The 16,855-nt window shown below is 42.2% G+C and overlaps 1 protein-coding gene across 6 annotated transcripts in view; it reads right to left on the bottom strand.

The window, feature by feature from the left end:
• The window catches only part of TRIO (trio Rho guanine nucleotide exchange factor), a 355,575-nt gene that overhangs the window by 188,288 nt on the left and 150,432 nt on the right, over positions 1 to 16,855 (bottom strand). For all 6 annotated transcript variants that reach the window (XR_011530455.1, XR_011530456.1, XR_011530457.1 and 3 more), the window contains exon 9: positions 6,624 to 6,854. Coding sequence is in view for 3 of the 6 variants with exons in the window: in XM_070587180.1 (XP_070443281.1) it covers positions 6,624 to 6,854 (231 nt within the window). In the remaining 3 variants the exon portion in view is untranslated. The remainder of the gene's footprint in view (positions 1 to 6,623; positions 6,855 to 16,855) is intronic.

Consider the following 16,855-nt stretch of genomic DNA (forward strand, 5'->3'; position numbering starts at 1 on the left):
ACTTTTTCAAGGCTCGGTTTTGTTACCTGGAAAATGAGGGGCTGGCCTGACATGACCACAAGGGGCTGTGGCTCTAAATTCTGTGATGAGCACGGTGTAACTTTTACAGTGAAATGAAACACATAATTCAACATGCATCCATGGGCTTTGGGGGACTGAGGGAAAAAGGTGGAACTCTTCAGCTCCAGCATCCACGGCTGCCTGAGAGTAGCGATGGCCTCCCCATAACATCTCTCTCCACTGGAGCTAAGAACTCTCTGATTCTTCATTCATTGTATTTCAAAAGTAAAATTAAGTTTGTCCTAAAAATATATATAATTATTAATATAGAAAGAGCTTTTTAAAAGTGGTTTCTAGAACATTCCAAAGTACACTAAGCCTAATGCTCACTTGGAAAAAGAATCTATTAAAAAAAAATACCTCAGTCAAGTAACGCACAGCAAACATATGATACAGATTCAAAATGCCCTGTGCTGCAAGAGCTACATTTTGCTTAACTAACAAGAACGCTTGAAATGTGAGGAGTGCGTGCTTCATGCACACTTTCTTGGCTGGCAGGGAGTGTGGGCGAAGTCAGTGAAGAAGGGCTCCCAAAGAGGTTCGCAGGCTTTTAAATCTTTGCAACATCCATCCATCTATTTTCCAAAAAAATTTAAATCACCAGTTCTCCTGGTATTACCCTCATTTTAAATACATAAGTACATGAAATTTCTTAAGGAACACAAAGATGCTTAGGAAGGAAAGGTGGGAAGGCACGTATGTCATTATTCATATGAATAGTCTTACCTTGGATAGTCCCATCAAATCTCAACCAAACCATCGCTCTACCAACATTGGTTAATCCTTTTAGGAATTTTCTAAACTTTTAAAAAACTATTTTTCCCATTCTTAGTTTGGAAACGAATACAAAATAGTCCAAAGTTGTCCAAGAAAAATCTTCATGTGTCCAGGTGTTATCTGGGAAACTAAAGTTATGTATAGCTTAAACCTAGTTATTGAATTACATAAATTATACACATACACGCACATGTGCATGCATGTCTTCTCTCCTGTCCAGCTAATGCCCAGCCACTTTCCTCTTAGGGGACCCTGGCAATGTGGCTGGCACTAAATAAATGGGAGTCCCAAGCTGCCTGGTGTTTGTCCTTGGCTCTGCCCACTCCTGATCATCCTGGCTCCTGAGAGCACATATCCCCAAGGGCTTGATGACCTCTGCTCCTTGCTCACTTCCAATTTACCCCACTCTCCTGGGCTCCTGCTTCCTGTCCCCCTGGCTCACGGTGCCAGCTCATGTACCCTGCATTCTTGTACTTTATCTGCTTTGAGGGGAGAGGTTACCCATTTTTCCATCCTTTTAACTCCCACCGTTGAACTTGCAGCTCTTTCCGAGCTGTGGTTACTAAGATTACTCTGTCAAGTCTCTTCTGTGTTCACTACACGAGAGGTAATTAAAGCTGGCTCTAAACCCAGCAGGAAGATCAGCAGGCAGTCTCTATCTGCTCTCAGCAGGCTCGCAATCCCAAACACATGCCCTCCCGTGCTCCCTAATTCTAATAGAGAAGCTCTCAGAAAAGAGGGCCATCCTCTAACCATTCTTATCAAGACCCACAATCAGAACTGTGATGGGGGGGATGTAAACAGAAGAGAATGTTAAACAGCTAGGGCTAGATGATGATTCTGACGAGTGGGATGAGAAAAACCCACCCTCCTAACTTAATGAGCAAAGGTTAAATAAGTTTCAGGAATCTTCACGTGGAAGCTAGGTCCACTGTAAATGGTGCCAACCCAGAACTCCTGAGCAAGCATCATGGAGAGACGTCTTTTACTGGCAAAGGACAGCAGCGGAGGACTTGAGGTAAAACAAATAGCTTTCCGCCCCCTGCTGCATTTATGACCCTCATTTTGCATTCAGGAGGCCACAATCTTCACTTGAGATCTCACCACACTAGCAAAATTCCCAGGCACTGAAATTATCCCTTCCTTCCTCAGCCACCCTCAATTCCTCAACATCAAGCAAAGCTCCTGTTCCTTCAGGCAGATCTCCCAGTTCGATTACTTGATTCCAATATAAGGCCAACCTTCCCCTATTCCAGAATAAATGAAGAAACTTTTAACCCCAAAGAATCTTTAATTAGAAAAATTGGGGACTTCCTTAAATTTTTTGATCTACTCACTCACTTATTCACTCGTTCATTCAACAGATACTGGCATCTACTATCTTAGACACTTGGGAAACACCATGGAACAAAACACAGATTGCTGCCCCTGTGGACCTGACATTCCTGCTCTCAAAGACATCTCCATGATGGCCTGGATGTCCACAGTGGGACTTAAGCTGTCTTCTCACCTTATGTCTCAATTCCTCCAATTCATTCATCACACTGCAACCAGAGCAACCTTTTTAACACACGTGGAATCACGTCATCCACCCCCCTCACCAAGTCAAAGTGCACAGCATACAAGCCCTTCACGGCATGAACTCAGTGTGGAGAAATGGGGAAAGCTTTAACTGTGGCTGTGAGCATTAAGAGAGAAAAGAAATTTCCACCCACAGAGCACTAGTATCAGCTAGAGGTCATACAGACATGCCCCCCTTAATCCTCACAGCTGCTCACAAGTCATGCCAGGCCCTGACACCCATCCACTCATTTCCACTACACTCAAGTCAAGGTTCGCTGTCCCTTTAATGGTGTCCCAAAGCTTACAGAAACAAGTCTCAAGCCTTCGTCGTGGAGGTCACACTTCCAGCACCTGCCCCGCCTCATGCCTCCACACCTCTCCATTCTGCCCACAGGGGGCTGCCTGCTGCTCTTCAGACAGGCCCTGCCCTTTTTGTCTCTGCTCTCAATACAATTCCTGTTGCCCAGTTTTCAACCTACTGACTTCCTACATATCCTTCAAAGATCAGCTCAAACCCTACCTCTCCCATGAAGATTTTCCTGGCACCCTGGCAACTGTAACTTTCACCTCTATTATAGAGTACTTCACTTTCTTTGTAGCCTAAACCCTTGACATTTAAGAAGAATACGGACAAAGCTTTCAGGAACCCCAAATTTCCACAAGTCACTAAAGCATAAATACGTCCTCTTAAAATTCACGCACACAGTAGGGAGACAACACGGATGAGGGTAGCTAGTTTATTTACTCCCTTGCTCTGGGCAGCATGTGACAGACAAGGCTCAAGTTTATGTCTTAGCAAAATTATACCTGACAATAACCAAGGACATACATGCTAAATCTGAGCATTTTATGGTCTAATTTATTAGACTATTAAACATCTACTCTTACCAGACGACAATTCTTGAGAAAAGGAACTCTGAGCTATTCAACAAGTTTATCTCTCTTCCTCTCAGAGTGTCACACATTCAATTAAGATACTTTGAAAAAAAGAAAGAAGTGTGGACAAGAAGAATCCAGAGTAGACTAAATGTGCTTGACCATTTTTCAGAATATTAGTTAGTGGCCCAAGATCAACCTGGAGGGTGCTCTTCTACGAGACACTCAGGGAGGCTGATGCTCACGCACATGGAGGGCTGCTGGGGGAGGCAGGAGGCTCTTTAGGAGGTCTCCCTGCCCAAGGGGCTGCTTTTGGGGGAGTCAGCCTGCTTTGGGAAAGTGGATTTCTGGGGCTCATTCACCTCCCCGGGCAAGCTGGAGTAAGTGAGTGAATCCTGACAATCCAGGAGGCAGGCAGACCGAAGTGGTGAGTGGGAAAATGAGTTTGATAGCATCCTGATATGGACTACTTCCAAAACTATCATCCCATCTGAACGAGTACAACAAAAATAAATTATCTTATTGCAGTAAACTAAAGCATACTCTAAACTGAAAAACACTGATTAACAGGAAACCAACTATTCAATCATTCATTTAACCAAACACCCACTGAGAGCTGCTCTAACAGTAAACCTAAGGCAATGGGAATATGTTTACGATTTGGTCAGCAAGAAATATGGCAGAGTATGCATTTTATTTTTAAGTTAGCAATGACCAAGGTTAGCATTTGTCAGTAAGCTGGTATGTTATTTGGGCAAGTCTTCCCACTCCCCTCCGCCTTGATTTGGACAAGTGGTAAGAGCTATGCAATAGCAGCTTCACCCACCCCCAAACCTTGGCACCTGACTCCCATCTAAAGCGCCTTCCATAGAGAAATTATGAAATTGCCTTTGCTTGTTATGAAAAAAAAACTTAACCACTAAACCAAAGTTACTCCTATTTTAAAAATCAAACTGCCCATGCCATTCTCCACCCTTTCCCTCCTCAGGGACACGCTGTCAATAGTCTGGCATCTAGTCTTTTGAATTTGTTTCCACAGACAAGCATACACTCTCTTTTGGAGGGTTGTTTTTGACAAAAATGTCATCATTCCATACCTACGGTGGGGTAAGGCGCTTTCTTTTTTCTCAGCAGTATTTACAGATGCCTTTTCATCACCCAAAACAACCCAACAAAAACCACTTAGGGTATCTCTAGTTGGCTTTTTATGTTTTTGCGGATTTTGTTCTTGTCTTTACAAATTTATCTTCTGCTGACAATGTCTGTCTGACATACTGTGATTTTTTCGCACTTATTCTCAGCTTACCTCTCCTGGTCTATTCTCACTATGGCAAAAATTTCCACGTGTTATAATTCCTTGGGTTTCAGAATCACAGTTTTGGTTCCGACATCCTACAGACTCCTTCGAGGTAAAGTGTTTGCTTGCTTAATCCGATCAACTTTGCTCCTTGTTTCACAAGTCATGCCTAGATAGCAATTTCCTGTTTGCATAACAACTCCAAACCATTCTGATCATTTAATCAACAAAACGGTTCTCTTAAAGAGCAAGTATCTATTTTCTATGGAACGCTAATAGGACCATATATGCATTATGTGTATTGCAAAACACTTTCTCCTGCTGACATCCAACCCAATGTGCTGTTCTTGAGAAAAAAAAGCTAGCTTGAAGAAATAGCCTCATAATTATCACAATTATCTTTCTATGTATAAAAATTAATGTTGGCTGTTTTCAAATTCAAGTGCATTAAGTACTTGGCACCAAATTAGATGGCTCGACTCCTCAGCCTGTTTCCAAAGGCTTCCTTTCCTGACGCCTCCCCTGGACAGAAACAGTCCAGTGGCTCATTCTTATGTGACTGGGTGCCCCCAGAAGCCGTGAGAGCTGAGGGGAGAAAGAAGGGAGGTGGGGAGCCCCTGCTGCTGCTTCAGATACAAGTCCAGAAAGTGTGTTGGTCCATGGATGGGTAGTGAATACTTGATCCAAGGATGGAGAGGGAGGGAGGAAAATCCTTTCCTAATTACATTTAAACTATTAACATTTCACAGTTTGTGAAAGTTTCTGGACAATTAAGAAAAACTAATATTCATGCTTTCAACTTAACAATTTCAGTTCTCACAGTAACTCCTAGACATTGACTCCTCCCTCTTCATTTCTTACTCTATATTCTTTCTCTGGCAATTATCGTCTTTAAAACAACATTATAAAGAAGCATGAATAACATCAAAATAATCACTCCTAAGGCACTTTGTATACGCAACCCTCAGAAAACGCGAAAACCCTAAGTAGAATCAAAGCATAATACGTACAAATGAAAAATTATAGAACAATTCAAAGTACTGCGAACTCACCAGATTCACATGTGAAGAATGACGGTCCACGACACAGAGAATCTACGTGTTCATCAGAACACAGCACAACTCTCCACAATCTCAGCTCATTCGCAGAAAACCCACTCCCCTTCAGAGGATGCTTGGGGAGAGTGAAATCTGAGCTCCTACATGTCTGAACAAGGTACCCGGGCTCTTGGACGCCCAGGTTGAAGACAGTGGTTTTGTTCCAGACCCATCACTGCGGCTTCCCGCCAACTCCCCTGGACGCCATGAGCTTCCTTGCAAACCCAAGAATTCCTCATCCCGAGTTCACACCTCATTCACATCCTTGTTTTTTCCCTCTATTTTCAGGCAAGGACACCACTATTATCTTGTTTATCACTAAAGCCATGTCATATTTTACATGCTCCCATAGCATTAATCCTCAAAACCCTGGTAGCAGGACAATCTTCCTCATTCCATAATAAGGAAATAAACAGAATGGGGACTGGGCTTCCTCTTATTTTTGTAACAACAATAACAAAGATATCAACTGCTTAGAAATGAAGAGTCACAAAAGCCCACTTTTCATTAATTAGATGAATGTTTATTGAGAACCTACTCTGCATCACAGACTGCACTATCTACCACGTGGGAAGAAAAGCAGGATTAGCTTATTGCTCCTGTAATCAGAGAGCACACAAATCTAAAACTGTAACAACACCCCGGTATAAGCACCACGAGCATTACTCTCACAAATAAACATAACCAAGAATGACGTGTTTCAAGAACAAAACTCAGTCTCCAGTTCAGGCCCTGCGTCATCATGTGTGCTCTGCACATACTCAGAGCCCTGTTCCGCTCAGCGTAAGCAAAGAAGCTCTGTGTGCAAACGCCTATTTTTACTCCCTTCTCTCCTATCTTTATCTTCTACTCACTCCATCAGCACACATATGTCCAGTCTGACGACACGCTCACCTAAACTCTCAGTTCAGCCCAGGTGGTCTCTACGAGGAATAGAGCCACAGGAAACTGACCTGCTGAACATCCTGCTGGAAAACACACAGCTGCAGCCTCTGGTGGAGGCGGACCTTTCGGTGCTGCCAGATGTTTTCGAGCTGCCGCTGGTGGTGCAGCACCTCGTGGATGACATCGAGGACATGATGCACGGCCTTGGAATAGTTGGCAGAGGCCGTTAGGGAATCGGAGCTGCCAGGAGTCAAGGGCCGCTGGAGCTTGTCAAGGAGTGACTTCCCATCCTGGCTCACCTGCCGGCAAAACAGACAAGGGATTATAAACAAGTGATTCTTCAAGATTTGCAGCTTTGCCCAGGCTATTCTGCAGATTCTGTCCTCAGATACATGTGTGTGCACACATGCTCACACATAAACATAAACCACAGTTTTACTCAAAGGCATATTTTATAAAGAACAAAATAAAATTTAAAACAAATCCACCAGTTATCCAATGACACCACAAAACCAAATGTGGTACAACACTAAATTAAAATAAAGGAACATTCAGTATCATAAAACATTGTAGTAGATGCCATTCTCAACAAATAGAACAAACATAGTATTTTGCCTTAAATGACATAAGTCAGTTGATATAAAATTGCAATCCCGGGTATCTGCAAATTAAAATTTAAAAGTAATAATTTTCTCTTGCAATACTATGTTAGCGAGAATAAAACAATCACAATGGAGCAAAATTTTAATGCTGACTTGAAACCTTAGTTAAAAAAAATCAATAACCTAGCACCAGGCAATACGTACTTAAAATTTCTGACACAGTTGGATAACAATTCTACTTCACACACAAAAAAAGAAAATCAAAAAGTGCCATTTTATTTGGTTCATTAACTTAAAAAAATAATTTTAATTAAAACACCATCATTTTTTAAATCAGATTTCAGTGCTATACTATGGCAGTTAACTATCTGAAAGCATTCAGACTAACCACAGAAAAGGTAAGGGTGTCATATGGAGGGAAAAGCATGATGTATTTTTCATATTTAAGTGATTCTTAAGACTTATGAATGACTGTGCCAGATGTGGGAGAAAAAATCTGACCCAATCAGACAATAAACGGACATTGTCACGTAAAGGAACATGGTTGTGTGATTCAAGTGTTTAAGTCCGTCCTCTTCACCAGGATCTTTCTGCTCAGATACTCCCCAATCTGAACACCTCCTTGGGTTTCCACGGAAAGGAGGAGTGAACAGGAGCCTTGTGAACAGACACACCTAGGGCTGAGAGGAGAGCCCTTAGCATAGAGGGCAGGGGAAACTGCGTGGGACAGGACAACACAGAAGCCTCTAACTACTGAAAACTGGTGGCACGTGAGAGAGGGGCCTGCGGAATTTTCTAATCTCCTCCTTTGATCCTCTTACAACCTTAAGTTGTGCTGGAATGTAACATGTTTGTTTTCTAATACCTGATTTTGAGAACTCTGAGCGTCTCAGAAGCTTTGCTGACTATTCCTTAGGAAGGCTATCAGCCTTCGTAGATTAAATTGATCTAATACATTAAGATAGCAAAAGTGAAGCAGAAACAAGCCAAGGTGACATAACCAAGACAACAGGGTGAGAAAGAACCAGCTCGACCCCCCAGTTAGCGTCAGGCATGTGTAAAAACAAAAACGGTACAGAGAAGGGTCTTCTAGAGCAGGCTTCTCAGTTGTCCCCAGAAGGCACTGAAACTTGCATGGGCATTTCTGACACAAGGATCTTGAGGAGGGGAGGCACGGTGACTGATTTGGGGGAAAGGATTTATTGCGATGGATTCAGAGGCAGGATATAGCACATAATGAAGAATTGTCCTGCTTTTTGTAACTATCTGGGCTAGGCTCTATTTAATATATAAGCACAAAACTTTATTCTTTTCTTTTTTGTCTATTCTTAACAAACACTGATTTTTCCAGGAATGCAATCACCACGTTAATCAAAGGAAGGCAGTGCATGGTTTTCTTTGGAGTTTACGAGTTGCTCACCATTTCAGAATATCAGCAAGATAACACCATTCTCAGTATTTTAGTCACCAATACAACACATGTCCAGTCAGCATCTGTAGTTGCTGTATTCACAGTTCTTTAAAATAATATGGGCAGCACCTGAATATCTAATTTTTTTCTCTTCTATTCTAGCATTTATAGACTGAAATACATTTTATCATAAATCTTCCTTTTGTCTCTAACTTCTATTGTAGTATATACGTAATTTATATATATGTACATATATAAGTCTTATGTGAAGGTATCTGATTACCCATACATCTGATTTCAGCAGGTATCATAAAATTTTTGTTAAACAATGGGGGTACAGCATCTCTTGGGACTGAGAACCAGTGCTCACACATTTCACACTGTACGAGCCTAGAAAAGAATTCCTCATAAATATTTCCTCTTCATTTTACTCCTTATGAAACACAGAAGTCAGAAAATGTGCACCAGCACATATGATTTAGTGGACACATATAGAAAGATACAGATCAGAATGTGTGGCAGAAACTGATGGCTGTCCCCCAAAAGTTCACTCACCCTTCCTTAACAGCCAAACCCCTACAGTCAAGAACAGCAATACCCCAGCTATAAAACTGCATTTCACAGTATCGCTTCTAAATACTAGTGGCCAACATACAGAAGTAAAAAATGTTAAATAGAGCTTCCAGGAAAGCTGTGTTTAGGAAGCTGAATATACTCATTGCCCTTTGCCTTTCTCCTCCCTGCTGCCAAGAGGCTGGAGCCTCAGCAGCTATTGATGACCCTGAGGCAACCTTAAGAATGGTAGCCCACCTGCTAAAAAAGTCAAAACAGTAAGACAGAAGGATCCAGAGATCCCCTTACTAACAGACCTATCACACCAGCCCTGGAACGCCAGCCTTGGGACTTCTTTTATACCAGCAGAAAGTAAACCTCTATCTTGGGCCACTGTTTTAGATCTTAAACCACCCACAAAAAATGACAAATGGGTTCCCAGCCCTCACCAACTTTCCAAAGGCATCCATATGACACCATTAATACTCTACTACTGGGAATGAATAAACAACGTGAGCAATAATATTCCACTAAATCTTTCTTTCCTTGGGTGTCTTTACAACTGTTTCTTGGAACTTGAGAGCAGAAATCCTCACTGGATTTAGAACAAAATGCTTGCTCGTGATGGCAGGGTATGGGGAATGGCTGAGTATGTGAACACACAATTATCTTAATGTAAGACAACACACTGAGCAATGATCCACCTTCCAGGAATTCCTAAGCGGGGATTAAAATGACTCTGTTGGTGCCACTGCTGGTACTGTCATTTAATGATAGAGACAGTGGCAGCAGAAGTGGCAGGAAAGATCCGGCAAGAGAACACCTGTTGCAATCACGAAAACCAGACAGCATGCAACTCCAAATGCATGTTCATATACAGCATTTCCCCCATAAATCTTTCAGAAATAATGTCATTTTATTTCAGAGTAGCTTTCATAGATTTGTCAACTTAAAAGGTATTATTTAAGCACATAAAGCATACCATATATATTCTAGTAACTTTTAGCAAAATGTCCTCTTTATAAGTACAGTAATATTACGTGGGGAAAAAAATGCTAGAATTTTATGAAGATTACTGTTCTATTGTTAGATAAAGATTTTTAAATGGTATAGAATAACCAGAAGATTAAAAACGTATATAGCAGCCAAAATATTCATATATAAATTAAGTACTTAAATAATTAATATATGCTTATCGTATGTGATGCAGTTCTGGATTTCTTAACCACAAAACCAGGTAAATTAATTTACTTAAGTTCTAAGTTTTGTCTTAAAATGTGTTTGCAGCTTTCAGGCAAACCCCATCCTCTGAAGGGAAAATAGCTGCAGAAAAGAAAAATCAACATTTATCATCAAAAAGCAGGCCCTTTCTGTAATTTTTTCACAGATAATATTTAGCTATTTTTTTCAGGTTCCACTTTTTGTTTTTCTTGGAATACAGTGCTCAGGGACCTGAAGGGCAGTGGAAGTGAAATGTTACAAAGATTAACATTTTATAAACAAATATATGAACTAATATGCTCTAATACCTAAATGAGTTAAGAAACTCACAAGCGTTAACTAAAGCCAAAAAAAGTGATTCAAGTTTACAAGTTTACCATATCAAAAGTATGTTTGTTCCTAATATTTAAGAGGAAACTTAACTGTTTAAAATCTCTAACAATGGTCTGGTTCTTGCATATTTACTTTTAATCCAAACCACACATAAGATTTGTAACATGGGTCCTTAAAAACATTCCACCAACCCTTGGAGAGACTGCATATTCTTATTTCTGGTACTTGGATCTCCACATTTCCCGTTAAATCAGAGTGCAGCTAAGAGTCTCTAGCAGGAATATTCTTCACTTGCATAGAGTAAGAATGTTGCTCTGATCTAAGGAAAGAGAATGGTACCTGGAGATTATTGCATAAGCTTCCAAAAACCACCACCCAAAGACCAAATATGACCTATGCCATGTCAATTAGGTCCAAATGTGGTATTGTAGACCTAAAAGTGCTAGGAAACGTTACTCCCAAGATATAACCCAAACAGACAAAACATACAAAATACATAAAGGCATAGTTAGAAATGACTACTCTTACTTAGCATGTTGTAAAGAAATGGTGGTCTTTCCTCAAAACTTTTATGAAATGAATTGCACTATTTGCATCAACTCAAACCAACATGCTGTTTTGATCCTTTTGCAGGGCTCGCTCACCACAGCCTACAGAGTGCTAAGCCGGGGAAACACTTCACAGCCACCACCATCTCTCTCCAGCTTTTGCTGAAACGATTCTCAAATGAACCTAACAACTTCAAGTTCAGATCTAACAAAGCAAGAAAGAATGAGAAAGGAGCAGCACATGGGTACCAGCTCATTTTGTAGCTGTGATTGACACTCTTCACCAAACAGGCAAACGCTTTGTTTTTGAGTCTGGAGGAGAAACCTGTGTTAAGACGGCTCTACTGAGAAGCTGCACCCCAGAACAGAGGCCAATGACCTTCTGAACGGCCCCATGTTGGTGGTGGTGGGTGGTGTGTTCCCATGCCCAGGGAGGCCACCCGACAGAGGAAAGTAATATCCTCACCTTCAGAGTTTCTGGCTCCCCTCAGAGATGGCTCCTTCTCCAGGCAAAGTTGTTAGGACAGACCTCTACTAAAGGCTGATTTCTATTTCTTTCAGCTATTAGGGTCTTACTCAAAACCAGATCAACCTAACCATGTTTGACTCGCTGACACGTCTACCTGGGACAATTGGAAAGGAAAGACCAAACAGGAAAAGGCTGGTGCAGCCCAGTTAGTTAAGGCAGAGGGATGCACCCAACACGCATTTCTGTAGGTTCCAGCTGGGTTTGACTTCTTTTGTTCCTATACTTCAAGCCCTCACAGGGCCTCCAGTTTTGGATAAGGACAGAGACTGCTGTACGGTCTGTTGGCTCTGATGCTGTGCCAAATGTTGACTACAGCCCCTGCATATCTACAGCGACGCTGCACCACTTAATGAGGCTTTGAAAGCAGCGCTTTATACAAGTTACTCTGCAGCAAGGTAGCTGAGCCTCCACGCATCACAGATGCTTTCAGTACGTTTACTATCGAGGTGACTCATTTTACTGTTTGTTTTTCCTGCATGCCAATAACACTAATCATGCCATCACCCAGTGCCTTAAAAAAAGGAGCTTGACTCACTTCACAGGAAGCGAATCAGTCATTTCCATGAGGCCCTGCTGAAGTAAGTCAGCACCGTTGTTAAACTGAGAAACCGATGCAGAAACTAAACCCTGAAGTCACCTTCTCCTGCTCCCAGAATCGCCACATGCAGCTGCGGTGGCAAGGACCCTCCGCAGCAGGGTGGACACAGTACACAGTCTCACTCACAATTCAGATACTCAGTGTTTAGGTTTACAAGACGCATGGGCACACTGAGAGAACAATCATTCGTATGAATTTAGTTTGTTGAGAAAGTAGTTAATGAGTTTGCTTGCTTAGAATAAAATGTTAAAAATGACCACTCTACAGGCTGTTCCTAAAACTAGAGCTTATCCCAGATGTTTATATGGCTTCACTCTCCTGTGGTCCCCTACATCAGACAATATTAGCCCCACACCCGGCAAGCTGAAGCAAGCCAATGTTTACGAGGCACAGGTATGCTCCTGTGCTGAAACACAGACAGGAATAACACGGGACGAGTCTAATTAAAACACAGAAAAGCAGGTGTTCGTGTCCCGGAAAAAAAAGGCTGGGAAGATTTCCCACTGCAAACTTGTGTCATCAGAGACTATAAACTGTAGACACCCTTTAAGGAAAAAAATTGTGGAAGGAAGGAAGGAGGGTGGGAGGGAAGGAGGAGAAGGAAGACAAAAGGAAAAGGAAGAGAAAGCCCTGCCTATAAACATTCCTATTCCTAAATAACCCTGTATCCATAGCAGGGCGCAGTAATTTCCGTGGGATGACTGCCTCCTGGGCAGACCCAGGACTGTTCAGAAGAGGGTAGGAACGTGTCTCAGTGTGTGGTCTGTGAAGCATCTGCACCAGAGTCCCTGGATCACTAGGGAAACCCACTCAAGATGGAGATTCACTATGGGGCAGGGGAGAGGATGAGAAGCCGCACTTTTAACCAGCACACTCAAGTTAGAAAACCACTGATTTAGGAAAAGAAAAAAATCACTTAAAAAACAGGAGCAGCCCTTACCTTCCTGTCTTTCCCTCCCCTCCTGGCATGGAGAAAATGGTGCTTAGGGTCTGAGGGAGTGAGGGGGTGGAGGTGCCAACACAGGTGTCCTGGGCCAGGCTTTCTAAGGAAGTGGATAGTGGGGGTGCGGGCTAGGAGACGCCAGAGAGAATGGTTGGGAGGCTGAGAAGACTGAGCCAAAAGACTAATTGAACAAATAAGTTAATATACTGAGGATAAAAGGAGCCGGGTTTCTTGCTGAGAAGCGATTTATAAACAGAGAAAGGGGAAGGCTGGAAAGAATCCCAAGGATTGGATTAGAAATGGAAGTACCAGTGTGGGTACTTAAAATATGCTTAAAATGGGATTTAAAATAGAGATAGACACAGACAGATACAGCCACAGTTGTAGATGTATGTGCATATGTGAAGAATGGATGGATGGGGACATAGCCACATGCACGCGTTTCCTGACTGTCCACTCAGATGGCCTAGAAGCACTGACACCCCACAAGCAAACAAGCACTCTTGAGCACCCAGATCTTAGTTTCTAACATCACACAACACTCCAAGGAATCAGAACTTCTTGGTGAGACGGCTGATCTCAGGAGTGCGGCAGGGAAAAGTACAAGATGAGCCTGGGAACTACTTGTTGTGCTAGAAAGTAACTCACAAATAAGGACATATTAAAAAAAAAACCAGAAAGGGGCTCCCGCTGGCAAATGTGGACAATTTAGGCATCAAAATATAGTAGATTACAACCCATTGACTATAAGATTTTGTAAATTCATACTGAAATAATAAATAAATCGGGAAGAAAGGGAATAAAGTTCTTCCTTGCAGAAGTTTACCTAATAACTATAGAAGGAATAAAAGAAATAAGTGCCCACCATCAGACAGCCACTACCGAGGTAACTGACACAGGCAGGAATCACCAGTGGATGCTAACACTGTGAGAAGAAGTCTGATGAAGAACAGACAACTGTGTTACATCAGTGTAGCTCCCCACAAAATGCCCATCAAAGACAAATTTTTAAATGGTGACTTTACATTGGAGAAACCTAGCATACACCAAGCGGTCAAGGTTAATGTCACCAGTGGTGGGGGGGGTCAACATCCTGTATCCCTCCTGTCAGCCCACGAGGAAAACTGGATGGGCTAGCAGGTTGAGAGTCATCCTACAGCATACAATGTCTGCACTCTCTAAGATTGTCAATGACTTGAGACAGAGAAAGACTCAACAATGTTCCACTGTGAAGGAGACCCAATGAGACATGTCCACTAAACATAACGCATGCTGTTGGACAGCATCCTGGACCAGAAAAGGGCAAGAGGAAGAGCTGGAACAGTAGGAAACATGATGGGTCTGTGGGTAGGATGCTCGTGTTGTACTATCGTTGACGTATTGACTAGAGAGAGGGGTGTACGGGAGACGACAGAGCAAAGGTGGTTAAGTTGGGTCAAGGGAACGTGGGAGCTCTCTGTTCTGTTCTAACACTTTTCTGTAGCCTGAAACTATTTCAAAACTTAAATAATTTAAAAGGCAAGAAAACACTCCTTCTGTCCTGCTGCAAGTCTTCTGTTCATCCAGCTCAAATTACCGTCTCCTTGAATTTACAGCTCACTTACAAAGATGGTCTTAGGCTAAAAATTGTGGTTTAAGACCTCAGCCTGGGAAGCTATTTACTTGCTATAAAATTATTTTCAATTATCATACTAATTTAAAATCTAATGAAACTGGGCCACAGGTAAAAATAAGTTCCCACGTCAAAATGTCCCCATTTTTATAGAATGTAGTGTTAACAGTGAGAGAATTCTGTACTTTGCTAGAAGTGAACTGGCCAGCTGGGCTGGAGGATGACACTGGTCAGGTCAGACTGGTTCTGAGGTAAGTCCTGTAGGCAAAGACTGTAGCCCAGCTCCTGCCAATCACCTTGTCAGTGGCTATCCAATCCCACAGTGGTGTGGAACCTACGACTGCAATCGCAAAGCACCTCCTGGGAAAATCATGAGTAAGGAGATGAGCGAAGGCCTAGTTACATCATGGATAACAGGATCACTCACTTTCTATATTACAGCTCGAAATTAGACAATGCATAGAGATGATGCACTAGGGGAAAGAACTTACCGTTCTTCGGAATTCACATAATCCTCGTGAATCAGTGTGATAAAAAATTACAGATCTGTTCAATTTGCACCTTTATTATAAAAAAGGCTATCATTTATTTATACAGTTCCTAATAAACTAGATAGCCTAATTAGCCAATAAACACTGTATGCAAAATTAAGAAGCATAATACAGAGTTGACTATTTTTTAATTCCATGGACAACATAAAAGAGTGCTAAAAAAAAAAAAGGGGAGGGATCTTGTTAGGCAAAGAGGTGGCTAGAAAAACAAACACGTAGATATCAACTGTCACGGGAAGAAGGTTTGACCACATTCCAAAGTAAATATCAAAGCACGCCACACGTCCGTTTACCTCACCCAAGGACACTAAGGGGTCAGGAGACCTGTTCCAAAGACAGGAGAGTGACAGCTGTTTGGTGAAGCAGGAAGTGCCAGATTGCAATGCAAATAGCCAATCTCTTCCCCACAACTTTGACAAGTGTGGACATGGTTCAAATCAAGGAAGACCTGGGTTTAAATGTTTACTAAACATAGACTCTGCGTCCAGCTCTCTGCTGGGTGCTCGCAAGTGTTTTCTTACTAAAGTCGCATAGTAATCTTTCGTATTAGCACTTCCTAGCATAGACGCTCACTACCATAGGAGAATGGAGGAAACCCTGCCGACAGCAAGCACACGCAGAATTCCAACCCGCTCCCCACTCACCTCCAGGAATTTCACCACTATCATACAGGTGGACTGGTCCAAAGGGCCAGATGACCAAGACATGACAAGGGTGACACACCTCGACCCATGTGTAGTTGTTGTCACTGTGTCTAGCACATGATATGACACAGAGGCAGCAGAATGGTGGCTGAGAACATACAGCTGGCTAGCATGGGTCCATGTCCCCACTCCACCTCCTACAGTTGTTGAGCTAGCACAAGTCACTTCTCCTCTGTGCCTCGGTTTCCTCATTTGTAACAGTGGGGCTAATAACAGTACATGTCCCAGAGCTGGGAGCATTAAGTAAGTGATTCATAAAGTCCTTATAACAAAGTCTGGCACTGAGGAAGGTGGCAGAAAATAAACAGGGACATATTAAATAAACAATTTACCCTGAAAGAATAAAGAAAATGCCACATTTTGACTCCTGGAACAGCAAATAGCTTTACCTACTTCAGAAAGCAGTGTGTACTTTGCAACCCAGGACAGGAGGCTGCATCAACTCTTCCTCTTTCCTACAAAGCTTCATTCAGGAAGACTAACTTGAGTTTGACTAGACTAAATAGCGTGCAAAATACGTATTTCCTAAATATATGTAAACAAGAAGACTGGAATTTCATTTATTTTAGCAGATGAAAATATAAGCACTTTAAAAGAAATCCACAAATGTCACAGGGCCATGAAAAGGCTGCTCATTGCCCCCATCCTGTTTTACTTACTAGCCCTCCCCGCCCCAACTTGAGGTCAAAAGTTACA

The sequence above is a fragment of the Equus przewalskii genome, chromosome 20 (genome assembly GCF_037783145.1).
Source record: "Equus przewalskii isolate Varuska chromosome 20, EquPr2, whole genome shotgun sequence".
Taxonomy (NCBI): domain Eukaryota; kingdom Metazoa; phylum Chordata; class Mammalia; order Perissodactyla; family Equidae; genus Equus; species Equus przewalskii.